The following is a 25,938-nucleotide window of genomic DNA, read 5'->3' as shown; positions in this document are numbered from 1 at the left end:
TCTACATGGAATGTTGCTATTCCACCAATGTGGCCGCGCAGGCTTCTGCTTCTGTGAGTCTGACGTCAGCCTGCGCAGCCTTCTACATGGAATGTTGCTAGTGGAATAGCAACATTCCATATAGAATCTCCAATAGTAGCAACATTCCACCTAGAATCTCCAATAGTAGCAACATTCCATGTAGAATCTCCAATAGTATCTATTTTATTTTTGTTACATTTGTATCCCACATTTTCCCACTCATGGCAGGCTCAATGCGGCTTACATGGGGCAATGGAGGGTTAAGTGACTTGCCCAGAGTCACAAGGAGCTGCCTGTGCCTGAAGTGGGAATCAAACTCAGTTCCTCAGGACCAAAGTCCACCCCCCTAACCACTAGGCCACTCCTCCACTGTTGCTACTATTTGAGATTGAAGTTGGCCCTCGCAGATCACCAATGTGGCCGCGCAGGCTTCTGCTTCTGTGAGTCTGACGTCCTGCACGTACGTGCAGGACGTCAGACTCACAGAAACAGAAGCCTGTGCAATCTTCTACATGGAATATTGCTAGTGGAATAGCAACATTCCATGTAGAATCTCAAATAGTAGCAACATTCCACCTAGAATCTCCAATAGTAGCAACATTCCATGTAGAATCTCCAATAGTATCTATTTTATTTTTGTTACATTTGTACCCCACGTTTTCCCACTCATGGCAGGCTCAATGCGGCTTACATGGGGCAATGGAGGGTTAAGTGACTTGCCCAGAGTCACAAGGAGCTGCCTGTGCCTGAAGTGGGAATCGAACTCAGTTTCTCAGTTCCCCAAGACCAAAGTCCACCCCCCCTAACCACTAGGCCACTCCTCCACTGTTGCTACTATTTGAGATTCTACATGGAATGTTGCTATTCCACCAATGTGGCCGCGCAGGCTTCTGCTTCTGTGAGTCTGACGTCAGCCTGCGCAGCCTTCTACATGGAATGTTGCTAGTGGAATAGCAACATTCCATATAGAATCTCCAATAGTAGCAACATTCCACCTAGAATCTCCAATAGTAGCAACATTCCATGTAGAATCTCCAATAGTATCTATTTTATTTTTGTTACATTTGTACCCCACGTTTTCCCACTCATGGCAGGCTCAATGCGGCTTACATGGGGCAATGGAGGGTTAAGTGACTTTGCCCAGAGTCACAAGGAGCTGCCTGTGCCTGAAGTGGGAATTGAACTCAGTTCCCCAGGACCAAAGTCCACCACCCTAACCACTAGGCCACTCCTCCACTGTTGCTACTATTTGAGATTCTACATGGAATGTTGCTATTCCACCAATGTGGCCGCGCAGGCTTCTGCTTCTGTGAGTCTGACGTCAGCCTGCGCAGCCTTCTACATGGAATGTTGCTAGTGGAATAGCAACATTCCATATAGAATCTCCAATAGTAGCAACATTCCACCTAGAATCTCCAATAGTAGCAACATTCCATGTAGAATCTCCAATAGTATCTATTTTATTTTTGTTACATTTGTACCCCACGTTTTCCAACTCATGGCAGGCTCAATGCGGCTTACATGGGGCAATGGAGGGTTAAGTGACTTGCCCAGAGTCACAAGGAGCTGCCTGTGCCTGAAGTGGGAATCGAACTCAGTTCCTCAGTTCCCCAAGACCAAAGTCCACCCCCCCTAACCACTAGGCCACTCCTCCACTGTTGCTACTATTTGAGATTCTACATGGAATGTTGCTATTCCACCAATGTGGCCGCGCAGGCTTCTGCTTCTGTGAGTCTGACGTCAGCCTGCGCAGCCTTCTACATGGAATGTTGCTAGTGGAATAGCAACATTCCATATAGAATCTCCAATAGTAGCAACATTCCACCTAGAATCTCCAATAGTAGCAACATTCCATGTAGAATCTCCAATAGTATCTATTTTATTTTTGTTACATTTGTACCCCACGTTTTCCCACTCATGGCAGGCTCAATGCGGCTTACATGGGGCAATGGAGGGTTAAGTGACTTGCCCAGAGACACAAGGAGCTGCCTGTGCCTGAAGTGGGAATCGAACTCAGTTCCTCAGGACCAAAGTCCACCCCCCTAACCACTAGGCCACTCCTCCACTGTTGCTACTATTTGAGATTGAAGTTGGCCCTCGCAGATCACCAATGTGGCCGCGCAGGCTTCTGCTTCTGTGAGTCTGACGTCCTGCACGTACGTGCAGGACGTCAGACTCACAGAAACAGAAGCCTGTGCAATCTTCTACATGGAATATTGCTAGTGGAATAGCAACATTCCATGTAGAATCTCCAATAGTAGCAACATTCCACCTAGAATCTCCAATAGTAGCAACATTCCATGTAGAATCTCCAATAGTATCTATTTTATTTTTGTTACATTTGTACCCCACGTTTTCCCACTCATGGCAGGCTCAATGCGGCTTACATGGGGCAATGGAGGGTTAAGTGACTTGCCCAGAGTCACAAGGAGCTGCCTGTGCCTGAAGTGGGAATCGAACTCAGTTTCTCAGTTCCCCAAGACCAAAGTCCACCCCCCCTAACCACTAGGCCACTCCTCCACTGTTGCTACTATTTGAGATTCTACATGGAATGTTGCTATTCCACCAATGTGGCCGCGCAGGCTTCTGCTTCTGTGAGTCTGACGTCAGCCTGCGCAGCCTTCTACATGGAATGTTGCTAGTGGAATAGCAACATTCCATATAGAATCTCCAATAGTAGCAACATTCCACCTAGAATCTCCAATAGTAGCAACATTCCATGTAGAATCTCCAATAGTATCTATTTTATTTTTGTTACATTTGTACCCCACGTTTTCCCACTCATGGCAGGCTCAATGCGGCTTACATGGGGCAATGGAGGGTTAAGTGACTTGCCCAGAGTCACAAGGAGCTGCCTGTGCCTGAAGTGGGAATCGAACTCAGTTTCTCAGTTCCCCAAGACCAAAGTCCACCCCCCCTAACCACTAGGCCACTCCTCCACTGTTGCTACTATTTGAGATTCTACATGGAATGTTGCTATTCCACCAATGTGGCCGCGCAGGCTTCTGCTTCTGTGAGTCTGACGTCAGCCTGCGCAGCCTTCTACATGGAATGTTGCTAGTGGAATAGCAACATTCCATATAGAATCTCCAATAGTAGCAACATTCCACCTAGAATCTCCAATAGTAGCAACATTCCATGTAGAATCTCCAATAGTATCTATTTTATTTTTGTTACATTTGTACCCCACGTTTTCCCACTCATGGCAGGCTCAATGCGGCTTACATGGGGCAATGGAGGGTTAAGTGACTTGCCCAGAGACACAAGGAGCTGCCTGTGCCTGAAGTGGGAATCGAACTCAGTTCCTCAGGACCAAAGTCCACCCCCCTAACCACTAGGCCACTCCTCCACTGTTGCTACTATTTGAGATTGAAGTTGGCCCTCGCAGATCACCAATGTGGCCGCGCAGGCTTCTGCTTCTGTGAGTCTGACGTCCTGCACGTACGTGCAGGACGTCAGACTCACAGAAACAGAAGCCTGTGCAATCTTCTACATGGAATATTGCTAGTGGAATAGCAACATTCCATGTAGAATCTCCAATAGTAGCAACATTCCACCTAGAATCTCCAATAGTAGCAACATTCCATGTAGAATCTCCAATAGTATCTATTTTATTTTTGTTACATTTGTACCCCACGTTTTCCCACTCATGGCAGGCTCAATGCGGCTTACATGGGGCAATGGAGGGTTAAGTGACTTGCCCAGAGTCACAAGGAGCTGCCTGTGCCTGAAGTGGGAATCGAACTCAGTTCCTCAGTTCCCCAAGACCAAAGTCCACCCCCCCTAACCACTAGGCCACTCCTCCACTGTTGCTACTATTTGAGATTCTACATGGAATGTTGCTATTCCACCAATGTGGCCGCGCAGGCTTCTGCTTCTGTGAGTCTGACGTCAGCCTGCGCAGCCTTCTACATGGAATGTTGCTAGTGGAATAGCAACATTCCATATAGAATCTCCAATAGTAGCAACATTCCACCTAGAATCTCCAATAGTAGCAACATTCCATGTAGAATCTCCAATAGTATCTATTTTATTTTTGTTACATTTGTACCCCACGTTTTCCCACTCATGGCAGGCTCAATGCGGCTTACATGGGGCAATGGAGGGTTAAGTGACTTGCCCAGAGACACAAGGAGCTGCCTGTGCCTGAAGTGGGAATCGAACTCAGTTCCTCAGGACCAAAGTCCACCCCCCTAACCACTAGGCCACTCCTCCACTGTTGCTACTATTTGAGATTGAAGTTGGCCCTCGCAGATCACCAATGTGGCCGCGCAGGCTTCTGCTTCTGTGAGTCTGACGTCCTGCACGTACGTGCAGGACGTCAGACTCACAGAAACAGAAGCCTGTGCAATCTTCTACTACTACTACTACTACTACTAACTAGCATTTCTAAAGCGCTACTAGGGTTACGCAGCGCTGTACAATTTAAACATAGAAGGACAGTCCCTGCTCAAAGAGCTTACAATCTAAAAGACAAGAAAACAATCTAAAGACAAGTGAACAATCTAGAGGACGAGTGAACAGTAGTCTGATAGGGTGGATAGATTGGGGTATTTTATATATCTCGAGTGGTTAGGCGCCGAAGGCAGCATTGAAGAGGTGAGTTTTAAGCAGAGATTTGAAGATGGGTAGGGAGGGGGCATGGCGTATGGGTAAAGGAAGATTGTTCCAGGCATGGGGTGAGGCAAGGCAGAATGGGCGGAGTCTGGAGTTGGCAGTGGTGGAGAAGGGTACTGAGAGAAGGGCTTTGTCCTGTGAGCGGAGGTTACGGGCGGGAACATAGGGGGAGATGAGGGTGGAGAGGTAGTGAGGAGCCGCAGACTGAGTGCATTTGTAGGTAAGGAGGAGGAGCTTGAATTGTATGCGATAACTGATCGGAAGCCAGTGAAGTGATTTGAGGAGAGGGGTGATATGAGTATATCGGTTTTGGCGGAATATAAGACGTGCAGCAGCGTTCTGAACTGAATGAAGGGGGGATAGATGGCTGAGTGGGAGGCCGGTGAGGAGTAAGTTGCAGTAATCAAGGCGAGAGGTAATGAGAGCGTGGACGAGAGTTCTGGTGGTGTGCTCAGAGAGGAAAGGGCGAATTTTGCTGATGTTGAAGAGGAAGAAGCGACAGGTCTTGGCAGTCTGTTGGATATGCGCAGAGAAGGAGAGGGAGGAGTCGAAAATGACTCCGAGGTTGCGGGCAGATGGGACAGGGAGGATAAGGGTGTTATCAACAGAGATAGAGAGTGGAGGAAGAGGAGAAGTGGGTTTAGGAGGAAAGACGAGGAGCTCGGTCTTGGACATGTTCAGCTTCAGGTGGCGGTTGGACATCCATGCCGCAATGTCGGATAAACAGGCCGATACCTTGGCCTGGGTCTCCACGGTGATGTCAGGTGTGGAGAGGTATAGCTGGGTGTCATCAGCATAAAGATGATACTGAAAACCATGAGACGAGATCAGCGAGCCCAGGGAAGAGGTGTAGATTGAGAAGAGAAGGGGTCCAAGGACAGATCCCTGGGGAACTCCAACAGATAGTGGGATGGGAGTGGAGGAAGATCCATGGGAGTGTACCCTGAAGGTGCGGTGGGAGAGATAAGAGGAGAACCAGGAGAGGACAGGGCCTTGGAACCCAAAAGAGGACAGCATGGCAAGAAGTAAATCATGGTTGACAGTGTCAAATGCGGCGGAAAGATCGAGGAGGATGAGGATGGAGTAGTGACCTCTGGATTTGGCCAGGAGCAGGTCGTTGCAAACTTTAGAGAGTGCTGTTTCTGTCGAGTGCAGAGGGCGAAAGCCGGATTGAAGTGGATCGAGGATGGCATGAGAGGAGAGAAAGTCAAGGCAGCGGCTGTGAACAGCGCGCTCAAGTATTTTGGAAAGGAAGGGTAAAAGAGAGATGGGGCGGTAGTTGGAGGGGCAGGTAGGGTCAAGTGAAGGTTTTTTGAGGAGAGGTGTGACAACGGCGTGCTTAAAGGTGTCAGGGACAGTTGCAGTGGAGAAAGAGAGGTTGAGGATGCGACAGATGGCGGGGGTGACAGTATGGGAGATGGTGTTGAGTAGGTTGGTGGGGATGGGATCAGAGGAACAGGTGGTGCATTTCGAGGAGGAAAGAAGGCGGGAAGTTTCATCCTCGGTGATCTCAGGAAAAGAGGAGAAAGAGACCTGGGTAGGTTGGTTGATGGAGAGGGTTAAAGGGTGAAGAGGAGGTGGTGGCTTGGTCGTGAACTCAAGGTTGATCTTTTGCACTTTGTCGCGGAAATAGTCGGCCAGTGATTGAGGAGAGAGAGAAGGGGGAGTAGGAGCGGGGGGCACTTTTAGGAGGGAGTTAAGGGTGGTGAAGAGACGACGAGGGTTGGAGCTGAGAGAATTGGTCAATTGGGTGTAATAGTCCTGTTTTGCACGGAATAGGGAGGAGTGGAGGGAGGATAGCATGAATTTGTAGTGGAGGAAGTCTGGAAGGGTACGAGATTTCCTCCAGAGGCGCTCAGCGGATCGGGTGCAGGAGCGAAGGTAACGGATGCAAGGAGTCAGCCAGGGCTGGGGATTGGTGCGCTTTGTGGGACGGGAGATGGATGGCGCAAGGGTGTTCAAAGCAGAGGAGAGAGCGGTATTGTAGGCGGAGACCGCTTTGTCGACAGTTTCGGAGGACATGATGGAGGGGAGGAGATTAGAGATAGTAGATGATAAGGTGGAGGGGTCAATAGCCTGGAGGTTCCTGGAGGTGGTGGTTAAAGTTGGACGGGGTGGAGGGGGGGGGTGAAGAAGTGTGAATGTGATCAGGTGATGGTCGGAGAGAGGAAGAGCTGAGACGTGGAAATTGGAGGGTGAGCTGGAGGAGGAGAGGACGAGGTCAAGACAATGGCCGTCACGATGAGTAGGGGTGGTGGAGCACAGCTGGAGGTTGAAGGAGGATGTTAGGGTGAGGAACTTAGAAGCATGGGGGTCGGATAGGTCATCAGCATGTACGTTAAAGTCTCCGAGAATGAGGGACGGAGATGAGGGGTCAAGAAAGACAGAGAGCCAAGCATCAAAGTCGGTAAGGAAGGAAGGGAAGGATTTATCAGGGGGGCGGTAAATGACTGCCACTCTGAGTGGTAGCGGGTAGAATAGCCGGATGGAATGGGCTTCAAAGGATGAGAAGCAGTGAGACTGCGGTAGGTGGAGGGGTTGGAAACTACAGGAGGGTGAGAGTAGTAGCCCAACGCCTCCGCCGCGGCCAATTGGGCGGGGCGTGTGGGAGAAGAGATAGCCTCCATGGCAGAGGGCTGCAACGGAGGCAGAGTCTTCCGGGGAGAGCCAGGTTTCGGTTAGGGCGAGCAGTTGAAGGGAGCGAGAGATAAAGAGATCGTGGGTGAGAGGCAGTTTGTTGCAGACTGAGTGGGCATTCCACAAGGCGCATGAGAAGGGGAGGGAGGAGGGGGGAAGGAGGGGAATAGAGACGAGATTGGAGACATCCCGGGATCGTTCGCAAGGATAGGACGGGGACAGGTGAGGGGGACCTGGATTAGGGTTAATGTCTCCCGCGGATAGCAGGAGGAGGAGCAAGAGAGTGCGGAGGAGGGTGGGGGAGGTTGGGCGACGAAGGCGACGAAGACGGGGTGTACTGAGGAGGAAAGGGGATGGGTTAATGGCAGGAAGGAAGTGCCGAAGGTTGAGAGCCAGGAAGGAGGGGGACAAGAGGGATGGTAAGGTGAGGGATGGAGGTGAATAGGGTATTGCGGTGGCGGGCAGGGTGGGAGGGCAGCGAGTAGTTCTAATGGTAGACAGTGGGAGTGGGGGGGAAAGGAGATTAGGAAGGGACAGGGCAAGGAAGAGAACATGGACAGGGGCCATAGGTGGTGACTGAGGTGTAACAGGTGACAATATAGTGGCTGAGGTGTTAAGCAGTTAACAGGTGTTAATGGGTGACTATGTAATGACTGAGGTGTTAAGCAGATAGATAGGGCTTGAAGCTAGGTTTTGGGTTGGCGATTAGATAAGTCAATGGCTGATAAGCTAGCATATATCTCCAATAGTAGCAACATTCCACCTAGAATCTCCAATAGTAGCAACATTCCATGTAGAATCTCCAATAGTATCTATTTTATTTTTGTTACATTTGTACCCCACGTTTTCCCACTCATGGCAGGCTCAATGCGGCTTACATGGGGCAATGGAGGGTTAAGTGACTTGCCCAGAGACACAAGGAGCTGCCTGTGCCTGAAGTGGGAATCGAACTCAGTTCCTCAGGACCAAAGTCCACCCCCCTAACCACTAGGCCACTCCTCCACTGTTGCTACTATTTGAGATTGAAGTTGGCCCTCGCAGATCACCAATGTGGCCGCGCAGGCTTCTGCTTCTGTGAGTCTGACGTCCTGCACGTACGTGCAGGACGTCAGACTCACAGAAACAGAAGCCTGTGCAATCTTCTACATGGAATATTGCTAGTGGAATAGCAACATTCCATGTAGAATCTCCAATAGTAGCAACATTCCACCTAGAATCTCCAATAGTAGCAACATTCCATGTAGAATCTCCAATAGTATCTATTTTATTTTTGTTACATTTGTACCCCACGTTTTCCCACTCATGGCAGGCTCAATGCGGCTTACATGGGGCAATGGAGGGTTAAGTGACTTGCCCAGAGTCACAAGGAGCTGCCTGTGCCTGAAGTGGGAATCGAACTCAGTTCCTCAGTTCCCCAAGACCAAAGTCCACCCCCCCTAACCACTAGGCCACTCCTCCACTGTTGCTACTATTTGAGATTCTACATGGAATGTTGCTATTCCACCAATGTGGCCGCGCAGGCTTCTGCTTCTGTGAGTCTGACGTCAGCCTGCGCAGCCTTCTACATGGAATGTTGCTAGTGGAATAGCAACATTCCATATAGAATCTCCAATAGTAGCAACATTCCACCTAGAATCTCCAATAGTAGCAACATTCCATGTAGAATCTCCAATAGTATCTATTTTATTTTTGTTACATTTGTACCCCACGTTTTCCCACTCATGGCAGGCTCAATGCGGCTTACATGGGGCAATGGAGGGTTAAGTGACTTGCCCAGAGACACAAGGAGCTGCCTGTGCCTGAAGTGGGAATCGAACTCAGTTCCTCAGGACCAAAGTCCCCCCCCCTAACCACTAGGCCACTCCTCCACTGTTGCTACTATTTGAGATTGAAGTTGGCCCTCGCAGATCACCAATGTGGCCGCGCAGGCTTCTGCTTCTGTGAGTCTGACGTCCTGCACGTACGTGCAGGACGTCAGACTCACAGAAACAGAAGCCTGTGCAATCTTCTACATGGAATATTGCTAGTGGAATAGCAACATTCCATGTAGAATCTCCAATAGTAGCAACATTCCACCTAGAATCTCCAATAGTAGCAACATTCCATGTAGAATCTCCAATAGTATCTATTTTATTTTTGTTACATTTGTACCCCACGTTTTCCCACTCATGGCAGGCTCAATGCGGCTTACATGGGGCAATGGAGGGTTAAGTGACTTGCCCAGAGTCACAAGGAGCTGCCTGTGCCTGAAGTGGGAATCGAACTCAGTTCCTCAGTTCCCCAAGACCAAAGTCCACCCCCCCTAACCACTAGGCCACTCCTCCACTGTTGCTACTATTTGAGATTCTACATGGAATGTTGCTATTCCACCAATGTGGCCGCGCAGGCTTCTGCTTCTGTGAGTCTGACGTCAGCCTGCGCAGCCTTCTACATGGAATGTTGCTAGTGGAATAGCAACAATCCATATAGAATCTCCAATAGTAGCAACATTCCACCTAGAATCTCCAATAGTGGCAACATTCCATGTAGAATCTCCAATATTTTAATTTTGTTACATTTGTACCCTGCACTTTCCCCACTCATGGCAGGCTCAATGCAGCTTACATGGGGCAATGGAGGGTTAAGTGACTTACCCAGAGTCACAAGGAGCTGCCTGTGCCTGTTCCCCAGGACCAGACTCCACCACCCTAACCACTAGGCCACACCTCCATGTGATAATGAACCTGAGAACAACATAGTTAGAAGCAGAGAAACATAGAAACATGGTGTTAGATAAAGGCCAAATGGCCCATCTACATCATTCACTATCTCCTCTTCCCTCTAAGAAATCCCAACTGCTTGTCCCACGCTTTTTTGAAGTCAGATACAGTCCACCATCTCCACCAGGAAGCTATTTTACAGAAAGGGCAGTGGGTATGTGGAAATGTATTTCCTTAGGTTTTAAGCTCAGGAGTAATCTTCCACCTTCATCCTTTGACCCCCCTTATTCCAGAGTTACCTTTCAATCGATAAGAGACTCACCTCCTGTGCATTTATGCTATGGAGATATTTAAATGAATGTATCATATGCCCTCTCTCCTGCCTTTCTTCCAGAGTATCCATATTGAGGTCTATAAGTCTGTCTCCATATTTATGACAGAGACCACTGACCAGTTTTGTCGCTGCCCTCTGGACCCAACTCCATCCTGTGGAGGTGCGGTCTCCAGATTTGTACATAGTATTCTAAATGGGGCCTCAGAGACGTATACGAGGTCGCTATCACCTTTTTTTCCCCTGACCATTCCTCTCCCGATGCAGATAGATTATAAATTAATAAATAGGAGGAAAACTAATGGACAAGTGTTTAAACTTTCCTAAGAAATGTAAGCTAAATGTATTGAAGTTTTGCATTAGAGGAAAGAGCACCCTGTATTATCAGTGACAGTATGCTGCTGTTTCCAGTGAAAAGATTTTTGATGCAAAACCAGAGCAATATTTGGACTGGAGCCAAACTTTGATAAACTGACCCTTATTCTGTTATAGCAGCTGTGAAAAGATGACTTGCTTAAAACGCACAGCTGTGGGTGCATCTATGCAAACTTTCATCCTCTCAACGGTATCTCTGCTTCTGATTTTCTGGTATTTTTTAATTTATTTCTGTTTCAGTTGCCTAACCATAGCTCAAGGCAACGTACAATGTAATTACCAAACAAATTATTTGTTAGGAACACCTTATGCTTATACATAGGAGGTGATTTGCTAACAGTGTCCTATAGGCCTGTGGTAACATTGGGCCCCTTTTATCAAGCTGTGGCAAAAGGGGGCTGTTGCTGGCATCAGCGCATGTTTTATACTCGTGCCGAGGCCCCCTTTTACCGCAACTGGTAAAAGGGAAGTCTCGATTTCCTGCAGGAAAAGGCCGTGTGGCAAGTAAAGCACTTGCCGCGTTGCCATTTCGAGGGGTAGCTCTTACCGCCAACCATTGAGGTGGCAGTAAGGGCTCTCGCATTAAGCGGTAACTGGGCAGTGTGGCGCTGCCGATTTACAGCTAGGTACACTCCGCCCCCCCCCCCAAATAATTTTTTTGTAGTGCTGGAAATGACGGCGTGCTAGGGATGGGAAGTACCGTCAGGCTGCTGTGGTAGCCTGGCGGTACTTCCTGTGTAGCAAGCGGTAAACCCGTGTTAGTAAAAGGAGCCCATTAGCATTAATACATGCTGTTTGTAAATGACCCCCATAATGAAAGATAAATAATAAATATATAAAATTTCTAAACTGCCCAAACATATGAAACAATTTCTCAGTACATTGAGGGCAACTAATTAAGGGGCCCTTTTACTATGTTGTGGTAAGTTTTGCACTTCCACTTGTTTAACGCAAAAATTAATATGTGGTAAATGCAGGGGGTGTGCTCTGCATTTAACACAAAGGGCAGTAAGTTAACATAGCACAGGCAATGTGTTATAAGCATCAACGCTAGCTGCCATGACATGTAACGCAGTGTGAGCCCAGGAAAGACACAGTACTATGTGCCATTGCAGGGTGGTACTTCCCTCCCCCCATTGCAGCTTCGTCCTCTCCCGCATCACAGTGCTATCTCCTTTCCGACACTGCTGTAGCATCCTTGCACATCCCGCCGTTGCCATAACTGCAGGAGTGGAGGAGTGGCCTAGTGGTTAGGGTGGTGGACTTTGGTCCTGGGGAACTGAGGAAGTGAGTTCGATTCCCGGCACAGGCAGCTCCTTGTGACTCTGGGCAAGTCACTTAACCCTCCATTGCCCCATGTAAGCCGCATTGAGCCTGCCATGTGTGGGAAAGTGCGGGGTACAAATGTAACAAAACAAAAAAAAAAAATCAGTGGATATATATGGAGTGGAGGAGTGGCCTAGTGGTTAGATCACTGGACTTGACATCCAGAGGTGGCCAGTTCAAATCCCACTGCTGCTCCTTGTGATCTTGGGCAAGTCACTTAACCCTCCATTGCCTCAGGTACAAAATTAGACTGTGAGCCCTCCAGGGACAGGGAAGTACCCAGTGTACCTGAATTTAACTCACCTTGAGCTACTACTGAAAAAGGTGGGAGTAAATGCTAAATAAATAAAATAAATATGTTTGTCAAAAACATAACATACAAGTCTCAAAAATTGCATAATATGCAGGATGTACTGACATTTTTCACATCATAATCATAATAGTAGTGTAGAAAATTTTGAAAATGTGGTATCTGTGTTAGTCTGCAGTAACAGAATTGAGAGAGTCATCTGGGACCTTATAGACTGACCAGTTCATTGAGGCATGAGCTTTCGAGGACCAGAGTTCACTTTGTTAGTTTGCAGAAATGTTTATTAGTGCACGTTAACTCTGGTTACAATTAGCAAGGATGCAATTATTGCTGCTAGAGATGGTGCCACCAGTTAATTTTAGGGGCAGTTACATTTTCACATGGGTGATATGGGTGTTAGATGACTTTCTTTCTTAAATAAATGAAGTATTAACTTGAAAACTCGTATGTGTTTACTCAGCTTCCCTTTGTCTGATATTATACTTTGTTTAAAGATCAGAAATAATATAATGTGTTACTTGCATGCAATAATAGGGGAAATCAGGAGGGGAAAACTTTTTATTCATCACTGTACATTGAAGCAAGTAGCGAAGGATTTTGCCTTTTAATGCATGTTAACTGGCAAAAATGCTTTGTTTGAGGGTCTTTTACTAAGGCATGCTCACGTTTTTGGCGTGCGCTAAAATTGTAGGCACTCTAAACGTTAGAGACGCCAATGCATTCCTATGGCCGTCTCTAACGTTTAGCGCACCCACAATGTTAGCCCTTAGTCCCTTAGCGTGTTCTCCTCTTAACATTGGTTAGTAGCTACCCCTCTAAGGCATTGAGGCTTCCCGCAGTAGTTTCCCGCTGAATGCGTGCTAATCCCGCACTGGAATTTTTTTTTTTTTTCCAGCACGGGAGATGTGCCCTTGGGTGGAGAGTAGGCATGCTTGCGCTAATCGGGTAGTTAGGAGCCCTTACCACTTCCTAAATAGGTGGCAGTAAGGGATCCCACGCTAATGGCCACGCTCTAATAGGGAAATTAGCACATGGCCATTACAAAAAAAAAATTAGACATGGGCCACCTTTTAGCACGCCTTAGTAAAAGGACCCCTTGGTGAGCTATCAAACTGCTTTACAGTAATTCAGATTTCTTTTCTAATGTAACTTGGACATGTGGAGGTTAATTTTATAAAAGGGTTATCACGCATAAATGTCCTCTTGGAAAATTTCTGCATGCAAGTATGTGTGATTACAAGAACATGCGTATTTGTATGTGGCTGGTGTAGGCGTGTTCTGGGGTGAAGTTTGGGCGGAATGTAATTTACACATGAACTCAAGCATTTTTATAGATTCTCTTTAGAGTTGGTGTAAATCTAGTCGGCTTCATTATAACTGTGATATCTGTAGGATTTGTGCTCTATTTTATAAAAACATGTTAGCACCTAGAAATAAGCATAAGAGCCCTTTCTGAAATTACCTTTATTGCTATTGTGTAAATGTTTTTCTGAAACAATTAAGTCTAAAACATAGTATCCTGTAACCAGACAAAATATGTCTTGTTTATCCAATTTCTTCACAGGCAAAATCAAGCATTAGATGCTTCATAAAGCCTACTGAGACACTAGAGAGATCTCTAGAGATTAATAAACAAAAAGGAAAGAAACGAGTTCAAAAGAGACCAAACTATAAAAATGTAGGAGAAGAGGAGGAAGAAGAGAAGGCACACGAGGATACCCAGGAAGATCCAGATAAGGCTAAAGGTACAGAGGGTGGTACAAAAGGCATCAAGACAAGTGGGGAGACTGAAGGTGAGTGCACTGAAGGAATACCAAATGACCTTCGTAATTACCCCAGTGTTTGGAATAAGAAAACAAGAAGGCAACTGGTCTACTAGACCCAATGTGGAAACAGAAAAGGAAGCAAAGCTTTAGCTCCCAGGAACAAGTGCCCAACATGGCCGTGTTTCGCCAGAAGTACAGGCTGCATCAGGGGCAATGAAAACCAGCTGGTGTAAAACTACAAACTTCACCAACGCTGATTACCGATGTGTCTCTTCCTCGGTTTGTTTGAAACCATGTGGGGCACTTGTTTGTGAGTCCTGGCAACTTTGAACAACCAATAAAAGACTGTTTTCTTTTTCTTAAAAAAGTCTGCTTCCTTTTCTGTTTCCCCAGTGTTTGGAGAAGTAAATTCTTTCATTCACATGTCACTTTTGGTCCCATACACCAATTTGTTAAATAATTTTTAGTAGTGGACACACTTGCCAAGATGGTGTAGCAGAGTGGCATCCACTCCTTTCCTCCTCTCCCTCTGCAGATTTTTGATCATTCTGCATTAAAATCGCCCCTCATGCTCATGCACAATTAGATTATGTGCAAAACCAAGCTGCTGGTTTCTCTGTATCTATATCAAAGTTAAAATGTTCTATGTGCTCCAGCCTTCAGTCCTAGATGCTTAAGGAAAAACATTGTCCGTGCATGATAAACCATTCACTTTATAAAATTTTGTTTTAAATCCTGGCAAATAATGAGTTCTATTTTTTTTTTTTTTGCTTTCTTTTGTGATTATAAAATCTCCTTTCTTTTGCTTAAATGTCTTGTGTAATTATTTGCTTTATTTTCTTAAACCAGCTGTCAGCAATTATGTGTGCTAATGATTTTAAATACATTTCTTTAATTTGTACCATCTCCTGATGTACAAATGAACTTAATCCACTGTGGCCCTAAAACTACCCCTACCCATAAAAAGAGGAACCAATGTACTATTTGCCCTGTATACCCAAAATAAAGAGAACATTTTAAAACCATATAACTGAATTCTCACTTCATCATAGCTTAGCTTATTAATTCGATATACTGTCTATCACAATAAAATCTAGCTAAAAATGATTCACAGCACTAATAACAAATGGTAGGATAAGGGTCAGGAGACCTAGGTTACAATTGCTGTAAATAATAATAGTAAAATAAACTTAACACATAAAGGAGTATGTTTACTAAGATGCATTAGCATTTCTAATGCGCCCTTAAATTTAAGTCGCGTTAAACGCTAACACGCCTATACATTTCTATGGGCGCGTAGTGTTTAACGTGCATAAACCATTTACGTGCGTTAAAAATGCTAACGCACCCATAACGCTCCTTAGTAAACATAGGCAAAAATGATCAAATGCTGTAGCTTTATGAATGAAGAAATTTACAGTAATTTGGAATTTTATGGTACCTCCTGCCCAGGCAAGATGCCAGCATATTTGTACCCAACTTTGTTGGATATCCTGCTATCATATATGTGACACTGGGACTGGCATCTTTTAAAGGGACAAGGCCAGAGAGGGCCAAGATAGGTTATAGAGATCTGTTATTATATGACATCATAGGAAATGACTGGTTTTACAGTCCTGAAAAAGGACCTTTATGTGAAATGAGTTCTGATCTTGTTGTATAAATTTTCATGGCATGCTGGGCAGAACATGAGAATTCGGACAATAGTATTTCCTTTTGTGGATTTACACAGGCACATATATACACAGCAATGATTATGGTTGTTGGGCAAACTGGATGGATTGTGCAGATTTTTCTGCCGTCACATATATAGGGGTCTTTTTTTATTAAGGTGCGCTAAATAAGATGCCCACAAGAATATAATGGGCATCTTATTTAGTGTATGCTAATCATTAGCGCATGCTAAATCCATTAGCACACCATAGTAAAAGGACCCCATAGAAAGAGAATGGAATCAAAGCAAAACTTAAATGACTTTCACACTTTAAACAGGGTATAGATGGGTATAACTTGCACAGATCAGCAGGTACAACACTGGTCGCTTTGTTGGGCAGACTGGATGGACCATACAGGTCTTCACCTGTTGCCATTTACTATGTTACTTTAGATTTTTTAAAGTAGGCTCACCCACTTAATTAAGAGGCACTTTTACTAAGCGGGCTCTAAAGCATGCATAATGCAGCTTAAAATGGCGTACCGCGGGGTGTACTTGGGCATCCTGTAGTAACTGTCAAATTAGCATGCAGTTAAAAAAAATTAGTTAAAAAGTTTTGTCAGGGAGCTTATCAGAAGGCGGAGAGTGGGCATACCTGTGCTAATCAGTTAGCACAGCTACATTACTACTACTACTACTTATCATTTCTCTAGCGCTACTAGACGTACGCAGCTCTGTACACTTGAACATGAAGAGACAGTCCCTGCTTGACAGAGCTTACAATCTAATTAGGACAGACAAACAGGACAAATAAGGGACAAGGACACAGAGTAGCAAGATTCTGTGCAGAATCTCAAAGAGTAGCAAGATTCCGGAATCCCAAAGACTACTACTACTACTTATCATTTCTATAGCGCTACTAGACATACGCAGTGCTGTACACTTGAACATGAAGAGACAGTCCCTGCTCAACAGTGTTTACAAACTAATTAGGACAGACAAACAGGACAAACAAGAGATAAGGGAATATTAAAGTGAGGATGATAAAATAAGGGTTCTGATCAAGTGAATAGAGCAGGAATACTGCATGAGCTCTTACTGCCTACAAAATAGATGGCGGTAAGTGCTCAAGTGGTAAAATTTTGTAATAGCTGCAAGGTAATAGCAACATGACCATTAATACAGCTGCAGTAAAAATTGCTTTAGTGTGTGGGAAAAACCTGTGTCAGGGCATGTTAAGGCCGCTTTTTGCCACAGCTTAGTAAAGGACCTCTAAATCTTGAATAGTTTGTACTATTATGACTGTCTGAGTAGTAGAGATGCAGTCAAGAAGAACCTGAGGCAGGATCAGCACATTATGGTTTATTGATTTTTAATATACTGCCTCTTGTAGGTTAAAGCAAGGTGGTTCCCTATTGCTGTGCTGTGAGAGTCATTCTGTAATGGGCTTTGGTCACCCAGATTCTGTTATAGAATACTAGTGTAACCCAGTATCAGTCCGCCTTACATTTAGGTGCCCAGTTACACCGGCCATAGACCTGGTGTAACTGTGGGTGCCTAAATGTGGCAAGAGCACATGTATCCTATAGTATTCTATAAGCTATGTGCGTAACTGGTAACCCCACCCATGCCCCTCCCATGTGGATGCCTTCCTTGCGTTTGCACACTATAGTACTTACATGAGCCTTTATAGAATAGCACCTAGGGCATTAACATGTGTAAGTGCCACTTTTGTGAGCATGTACACGGGCAAAGGGGCACATAATCACAGGTGCTCAGTTAGTTTAGGCCTTTGTTTAGTGGAAGTAGGTTAGGCTGCAAAATTCTCCAAATAATATTATACCTGATGCGTGAAGTTGAATTATAGCCAAGCCCAGGCATTTAAGGGAACAGTGTATGGAATGGCACATACACAGTTCTGGGACCCTGAAACAGGCAGACCTGGCTGAGACACAGCTGTGTCAGGTCATTGTGATTGCTTAGATTTAATAAAGTCCTTTTTCAATTAAGGTGGACTTTTGAGAAGTTTGTTCCTCTCCTGGGTCATCATTACTCGTATTCTTTTAAACCAGTGTTTCCCATCTGTCCTGGAGTAGCCCCTTGCCAGTCAGGTTTTCAGAATATCCAGAATGAATATACATGAGATTGATTTGCATACCCTGTATGCATGATATAGGTTTGCATACACTGCTTCTATTGGCAAGGGAGAACTCCAGGACCAACTTGGGAAACACTGTTTTAGACTCTGGCACCATAAGCCTTCATTTGTAACTACCTAGGAATTTGTCTCTTATGTCACCTCCCAACTTTCTTAGCCTAGGTCATTGCTGACTTGTCACCTTTCTGCAGGGCCTGGCCTTTTCATCAACCTTCTTCAAGCTTATATCTCATTTATACTGACTCGAGATGCTTTTCCTTAGTGGAAAGGTTCTATAATACAGTGATGCCACTGCCTACCCAAAGGTATAGGCTGAGTATCTAGTAGTGTAGGCTGGGTATTCTCCACAGTCTGTCCACCTCTAATAATCCAGCCAAAAAGTTAGTCCATGGTAATTTTCAACAAAAAGTTTATCCATATCAATAATTCAACACAAGGTTTAGACTAAGAATTTTTAACAACAAGCCCATCCACAGTAAAATAACTTTCACTTTCCAAAAGAGAGAGATCATTTTCTAATCTTCTGAGCTCCCCTGCTGTCAGGTCCTGATCAGAACACCACTCTATGCTCAGGGTGAGGCCAAGACCCTCAGAAGTTCCATCCACCTCTGTGCTCAGTATAGGCCAGTGGGCACCAGTACTCCACCGTGGCCCCTCTAGGGCTAGCAGGATTCTGTTCCACTCCTCTTGTGTCTTGTGGACAAGCCAAAACTCTCCATTTATCAACCTATGTAAATCATATGCTAATTAGGATGCAATTCAGTTTCAGAATTCTCTATCACTCTTGACGCTCAGGGAATCATCCAAACAACTTCTGGACAGGTTAGTCCTCCCCTTCCACCTCCCACAAAGCCTTGCCTGTCTAGCTACAACTAGCCAAGCATGGTTCCAGATGTTCACCCTGTGTTAGTGGGGACTATACCCAAATTGTCTTTCTGTGTAGTCTATTGGTGATATCTTTTTGGAGTTGGAAGTTCCCCCTTCCTAATGATAGGATATGTACCCTACAGTGATCCCTAAGAGAACCTCGGCTTCATTGGGAGACCTGCTTCTATCCCATTGTTGATTAAGTTAATGGAGGGAATAGTTGGTATTTGCTTTATGAATTATCTTTCCTCTTTCTCCTTCTTGCATAAATCCTAGTCAGGCTTTAGGCTTTGTTATAGTACCAAGACATTCTTGACCACCTTAGTATCTGATTTAAGCAATCAGTCTAGGCTTTACGTTTTTAATGATGCAATTTGATATGTCAGTTGCTTTTGACCTCATTGATCATGAGTTGCTTTTAGACCATTTGGACCAATTCAGACTGTGTGGCAAGGTTCTCACCAATGGTTCCGCGGCTTCCTAAAATCTAGACTGTATCAGATGAAGTTGTCAGGTTCTCTCACCATCCTGGTCTCCTGACTGCGGGGTGCCACAGGGCTCGTGCTAACTTTTTAGCATGCACTAAAAATTAGCACACGCTAACTATAGAGACACCCATTATATTCCTATGGTTGTCTCAAAATTTAGCGCATACTATTTTTAGCGCAATCTAAAAGGTTTGCGCGCCTACATTGCAGATTATTAAACAGGGCCCTATGTTTCTTATGGTAACCAACCCCTTCGACCATACCGTATATAATAATTTTACCATTGACAACGCATCCTACCCCCTAGACAGTACGCTGGGTGTACTAATTGACAGTCACCTCATGTTTGAGCTTCAGGTTTCTTTAGTAGTGAAAAATCCTTCAGGTCTCTAGAAGCTGAGGAGAATCAAATTATATTTATCGCCTGACATCTTTAGACTGCTAGTTCAATCCTTGGTTTTAACTCAATTCGATTACTGGAATTCCATCTGTGCTGGATGTAAAGAATGTGCCCTAAAAAGGCTACAAACTGCCCAAAATACTGCAGCTAGGCTTGTCCTCAAGGTATTTCATTTTGATAGAGCCACTCCATTATTATGCAAGCTGCACTGTCTGCCCATTAAAGCTAGGATTATTTTTAAATTACGTGTATTTTTGTCTTTCAAATATTATATGGCATGACACCGGATTACATGCAGCCCTTAATAACTATTCCACTATTACTACTACTACTACTACTATTTAGCATTTCTATAGCGCTACAAGGCATACGCAGCGCTGCACAAACATAGAAGAAAGACAGTCCCTGCTCAAAGAGCTTACAATCTAATAGACAAAAAATAAATAAAGTAAGCAAATCAAATCAATTAATGTGAACGGGAAGGAAGAGAGGAGGGTAGGTGGAGGCGAGTGGTTACAAGTGGTTACGAGTCAAAAGCAATGTTAAAGAGGTGGGCTTTCAGTCTAGATTTAAAGGTGGCCAAGGATGGGGCAAGACGTAGGGGCTCAGGAAGTTTATTCCAGGCGTAGGGTGCAGCGAGACAGAAGGCGCGAAGTCTGGAGTTGGCAGTAGTGGAGAAGGGAACAGATAAGAAGGATTTATCCATGGAGCGGAGTGCACGGGAAGGGGTGTAGGGAAGGACGAGTGTGGAGAGATACTGGGGAGCAGCAGAGTGAATACATTTATAGGTTAGTAGAAGAAGTTTGAACAGGATGCGAAAACGGATAGGGAGCCAGTGAAGGGTCTTGAGGAGAGGAGTAGTATGAGTAAAGTGACCCTGGCGGAAGATGAGACGGGCAGCAGAGTTTTGAACCGACTGGAGAGGGAGAGGTGACTAAGTGGGAGGCCAGCAAGAAGCAGATTGCAGTAGTCTAAACGAGAGGTGACAAGGGTGTGGATGAGGGTTTTGGTAGAGTGCTCGGAAAGAAAGGGGCGGATTTTACGGATGTTGTAAAGAAAGAAACGACAGGTCTTGGCGGTCTGCTGGATATGAGCAGAGAAGGAGAGAGAAGAGTCAAAGATGACCCCAAGGTTTCGAGCTGAGGAGACAGGGAGAATGAGAGAGCCATAAACAGAAATAGAAAACGGGGGGAGCGGGGAGGTGGGTTTGGGGGGGAAAATGAGAAGCTCGGTTTTGGTCATATTTAATTTCAGGTGGCGTTGAGACATCCAGGCAGCAATGTCAGACAAGCACGCTGAAACTTTGGTTTGGATGCAAGGTGAGATATCAGGGGTAGAAAGGTAGATTTGGGAGTCATCAGCATAGAGATGGTAGGAAAAGCCATGGGATGAGATTAATGAACCAAGGGAAGAAGTGTAGATAGAAAAGAGGAGGGGACCAAGAACAGAACCCTGAGGTACGCCGACAGGCAGAGGGATAGAAGTAGAAGAGGATCCACCAGAGTGAACACTAAAGGTGCGGAGGGAGAGGTAGGAAGAGAACCAGGAAAGGACAGAGCCCTGGAATCCAAGTGAGGACAGGGTATCGAGAAGTATGCTGTGATCGACAGTGTCAAAAGCAGCGGAAAGATCAAGAAGAATGAGGATGGAATATTGACCTCTGGATTTAGCCAGTAATAGGTCATTGGAGACTTTATAAGCGCAGTTTCGGTTGAGTGGAGAGGGCGAAAACCAGATTGTAATGGGTCAAGAATAGCATGTGAGGAGAGAAAATCAAGGCAGCGGCGGTGAACAGCACGCTCAAGTAATTTGGAGAGAAAAGGAAGGAGGGAGATGGGTCGGTAATTAGAGGGACAAGTAGGGTTAAGTGAAGGCTTCTTAAGGAGAGGTGTGACCACAGCATGTTTAAAGGCAGCAGGGACAGTCGCAGTGGAAATTGAGAGGTTGAGAATGTGACAGATAAAAGGAATAAGAGTAGGAGAGATGGCATTAAGAAGGTGGGTGGGAATGGGATCAGAGGAACAGGTGGTACATTTTGAGGAAGAAAGGAGAAGTGTAGTTTCCTCAATAGTAACTTCAGGAAAGGAGGAAAGGGAATGAGGGGAAGGAGAGAGAGGGGAACGGACCAGTGGAGGGAGAGCTGGTGAGGTAGAGAAAGCAAGGTTTATCTTTTGAACCTTGTTGTGAAAGAATTCAGCAAGGGTCTGAGGAGATAATGAAGGGGGAGCTGATTCTAGGGTTAGTTCACTCCGCAGACTCTAGATACCAAGGTACTAAGTGGTGGAACTCACTTCCAATGGCAATCAAGGGTCAGCCTGATTACTTGGTATTTCGCAAAAGTCTGAAAACTTTCCTCTTTGAGAGGTTTCTACCCATTGATGGAGTGTGTTAGATTGTAACCGGTCATCAGTGGTTTATTATTTAGTTCTTATATGTCTCTTATTTCATTATCATGTATCAGTTTGATATACTGCCTCTTTTGAGCATGAGTGGAGGCGGTTTACATACAATTGTGCAAGTACTTGTACTGTCCCAATGGGCTCACAGTCTAAGTGGTATATTGTACCTGAGGCAATGGTGGGCTAAGTGACTTTCCCAGAGTCACACGGTTCCCTGGGTCCACAACCTGCTGCACTAACCATTAGGCCATTCCTCCACTTTATTTATGCTACTTTATGGTGTTGTAAACATTTCATGTTTTTTTATTTATTGTAAGCCACATTGAACTCAAGTATGTTCGGGATAATGTGGGGTATAAATGTCAAAACAAATATATAAATAAATATAGACTAAAAGAAGCCAGTTTTGATTAAACTAAAAGCCCATAGGAGCCGCCAGACCAAGAAATCCCAACAAGGTTTTATTTTCCTGTATGTTAATAAAGAAAGTGCTATAATCACTTCAGATTAAAAATAAAGCTTTACCCTCTGCATTTCTGATTATCATAACCATTTGTGTCATTTTCCCATAATAACTTACTACTGCTTTTTTATCTGCATAATTTTAAAAATAACTTGTACTAGCAAAGCTTCTTTCTTTCTTTCGTTTTAATTCTCACAAATTGAGCTAAAAATACTTAAAGTACTTTATTGCATCATAAAATAATTCTAACTCTTTCCCTGCTAGAAATAGAGATGGTAATTATGGAGCGATGCAAGCTGCCAGAAATGGCCTCTGCCGTAACAGAACAGAACATAACCGACGAAGAGAAGAGTGCAGCCGCTTCTGGCACGGAGTCAAATCAGAGCAGGTACATAGGTGGAGGACAGTGTGGCGTCACAGAAAGAGAAATGAGCTGTGAAACCTGCAGTCATCTCTATGGTACCAGCGAGTTCCAGTTCAGATGGCTGATTTATGTTGCTATTCTGGCAGCGTGGATTTTGGATGTTGGTTAAATGGAAGCTGCTGCAGTACAGATTAATTTCAGATGGCTAGTTGCTTGTGCAGTTGGAAGTTGGAAAGATTGTTTTGCAAACTGGTATACAGGGACAGAAACAAAGGCCTATACTATATATAAAACCACATCCCTCACCAGATGTTCTTTGGGCTCATTCATGGATAGGAAGAAACCTACAGAAAGTAGGCACATACAATTAAGATAACAATGACAGACTGTGTACCATTTCTGTGGTTGGAGGTTTTGTTCTGACATACCCTAATTTTTCCACAGCGACTCCTTAAGCACTAATAAATATAACATAGCTACTGTACCTGTTTGTGCACTGCTTCAATAGTTTTCAGGTTTGTAGGCAGTGTGTAAGAAAAAAAATGTTCAATATGTAGATATTCATTTCTAAAATCAGTTTGTTAGCATCATTAATAATAAAAGTTGTTCATTCCAATACAGACACCTGAATCTTGGGATTAAATGATGTATATAAGATCAGCCATACTGGGTCAGATCAATGGTCCATCTAGCCCAGCATCCTGCTTCCAGTTCAGGTCAGAAGTACCTGACAGAATCCCAGATAGTATCAACATTCCATGCCATCGATCCCAGGGCAAAGCACTGGCCTTCCCCATGTCTGTCTCAATAGCAGACTATGGATTTTTCCTCCAGGAACTTGTCCAAACATTTTTAAAACCCAGATATACTAACTGATTTTACCACATCGTTCAGCAAAGAGTTCCAGAGCTTAGCTATTCGTTGAGTGAAAAAATATTTCCTCCTATTTGTTTTAAAAGTAGTACCATTTAACTTCCTTGAATGTCCCCTAGTCTTTGTACATTTTGAAAGAGTAAAAAATTGATTTAGGTTTATCCGTTCTACACCGCTCAATATCTTGTAGACCTCTGTCATATCCCTCCTCAGCCGTCTCTTTTCCAAGCTAAAGAGTGCTTTACAGACTCTTGTTTTATATACAAATTTCCACATTTTGAAAGTATAAATGTAACTACTCTTAACGTAATGCAACAAGTAGAAAAAGTTGTAATTTTAATGTAAATGAACATAATGACTATGTTATGCTGTTAAATAATTCTACTTTATTTCACAGGCCTTTCCTAGACATGGTGTACAATGCATTGGACTGTTCTGAGGAAGACTACTATGCTCTCTTTGTCCTATGTCTCCTTTATGCAATGTCCCATAATAAAGGTATTTTATTATGTTACATTCTCATTGGCTCTGTTTCTTTATGGGCTTGACCTTCTTCTTCTCCTCCTCCTCCTTAAAAGCAGACGGGTTGAGAGACTTATTTGAAAATGAGAGGGGGTGGGGGAGGGAGAATTTTGAAACTGTTTTAGGCCAGTCTTTGCCCCACATTCTGCATCTGGGTACTTTGCATTTTTAACATTACTTGTATTTTCGAGGGGAAAAAAAATCTACTTATGTTATCTTCCTGTGATCAAACACTTTTCTCCCTCTTCTCCCACTAGAACTGCTGCTTATTAGACATTTGATATGTACTGTTTGATATTCCTTGAAGACAAGAGGGGGTAGGGGTTATTGGAAGGGGGGGGGGGATAAAGGGATTGAATTTTGCAATGGTTTGGTTGGGGAGGGAGGGGGTAGAGTCGAGTTGCTTGTATAGCTATTATTAGATGGGAGGGATTTAATAACTTGAATAGTTGCAATGTATTCAGTACCATTGTTGTATTTACAGTGGGCCCACTACTATTATTGTGATGCTTGTTGAAGGAAAAATTTTTTTAAAAACACCTTTTTTTTTTTTTTTGTTGTGTTGGGGGAGTGCAATTTTTAGATGGGTAAATTGCTTTAAAAATTGCTTTCAGGATGCTTTTAAGTTATTGCCTCAAAGTTTGGGAATAGTATGCACAACTCCCTTTCAGACATACGGCAGATGGAGAATCTGCTGACTCTTTTGTGGTCTATGTGGTTAGCAGACTTTCTTTCTTTTTTTTTTTTTACACATTCTTGACCACTAATTTGGTGCTGTTTTTGAAATACATCATTAGCAATTAAGGGCACACGACAAAGGCAGCTTAGTAAAAGAAAAATGAAGAGAAAGGGCTTGGTGAAAGGGAAATGGGACTTGATATACCACCTTTCTGTGGTTTTTGCAAGTATATACAGGTACTTATTTGTACCTGGGGCAATGGAGGGTTAAGAGACATGCCCAGAGTCACAAAGAGTTGCAGTGGGAATCGAACCCAGTTCACCAGGATCAAAGTCTGCTGCACTAACCACTAGGCTACACCTCCACTCGGTGATGCTTTTAGTTTTCAGTTTACTCTACATCACCTTTGTTTTTTAAGAAAATGGAACAATTTTAGAAAACCAGTACAGTATACCTGTTGGTAGAAGTGCTTTTGGCCCACCTGTGGCAAATGTGTATTTTACCTTAAAGCATCAGTATTATGCAACTAAGATTTAATCAAGAAAATCTTGTCTTGGTATAGTCTTTTTTTTAATTTCCTTAAATAGTTATGTATTAGGCCTGCTTGGTTTAATTTATACCGTAATTCTTCAACCTTACACTTTCTCAATTGGACTGCTGTGATAGCCAGCTTTGTTTGGCTGCCATGATGACATATCCTGCTCGGTTAAGAGCTGGGTTTTTTTTTAAGGTCTAGTGCTAGTTTTATAGAACCAGTTATCTATAGAGTTGTGGAGAGAGGGTGAACTATGTGTTTTCAAATGGGGGTTATGACTTCTAATCTATATATTTTTTTATTTGGTTATCAATCTACTTATTGTACGTGCTGTGTAATGTTTTATGTGGTTGTGCATTGCCATGATAGATACTTTCCTGAAGGGTGTTTGTTAAATGAATAAATTATTTTATTTTGATTGCTCTGCCTCCGGCTACAGTTAGAAGCTACTATT

The 25,938-nt window shown here is 44.2% G+C and overlaps 1 protein-coding gene across 6 annotated transcripts in view; it reads left to right on the top strand.

Moving 5' to 3' along the window:
• CLEC16A (C-type lectin domain containing 16A) overlaps positions 1 to 25,938 on the top strand; it is a 365,691-nt gene that overhangs the window by 119,018 nt on the left and 220,735 nt on the right. For 4 of the 6 annotated variants that reach the window (XM_030211398.1, XM_030211401.1, XM_030211396.1 and 1 more), the window contains 3 exons: positions 13,881 to 14,109; positions 22,776 to 22,899; positions 24,146 to 24,246. In XM_030211398.1, coding sequence (XP_030067258.1) covers positions 13,881 to 14,109; positions 22,776 to 22,899; positions 24,146 to 24,246 — 454 coding nt within the window. The remainder of the gene's footprint in view (positions 1 to 13,880; positions 14,110 to 22,775; positions 22,900 to 24,145; positions 24,247 to 25,938) is intronic. The other 2 variants (XM_030211400.1, XM_030211399.1) reach the window with 1 other exon arrangement.

Source organism: Microcaecilia unicolor, chromosome 8 (genome assembly GCF_901765095.1).
Source record: "Microcaecilia unicolor chromosome 8, aMicUni1.1, whole genome shotgun sequence".
NCBI classification, from domain to species: Eukaryota; Metazoa; Chordata; class Amphibia; order Gymnophiona; family Siphonopidae; genus Microcaecilia; species Microcaecilia unicolor.
Note: the sequence above shows the minus strand (reverse complement) of the source record. Positions and strands in the feature narration are given on the sequence as shown.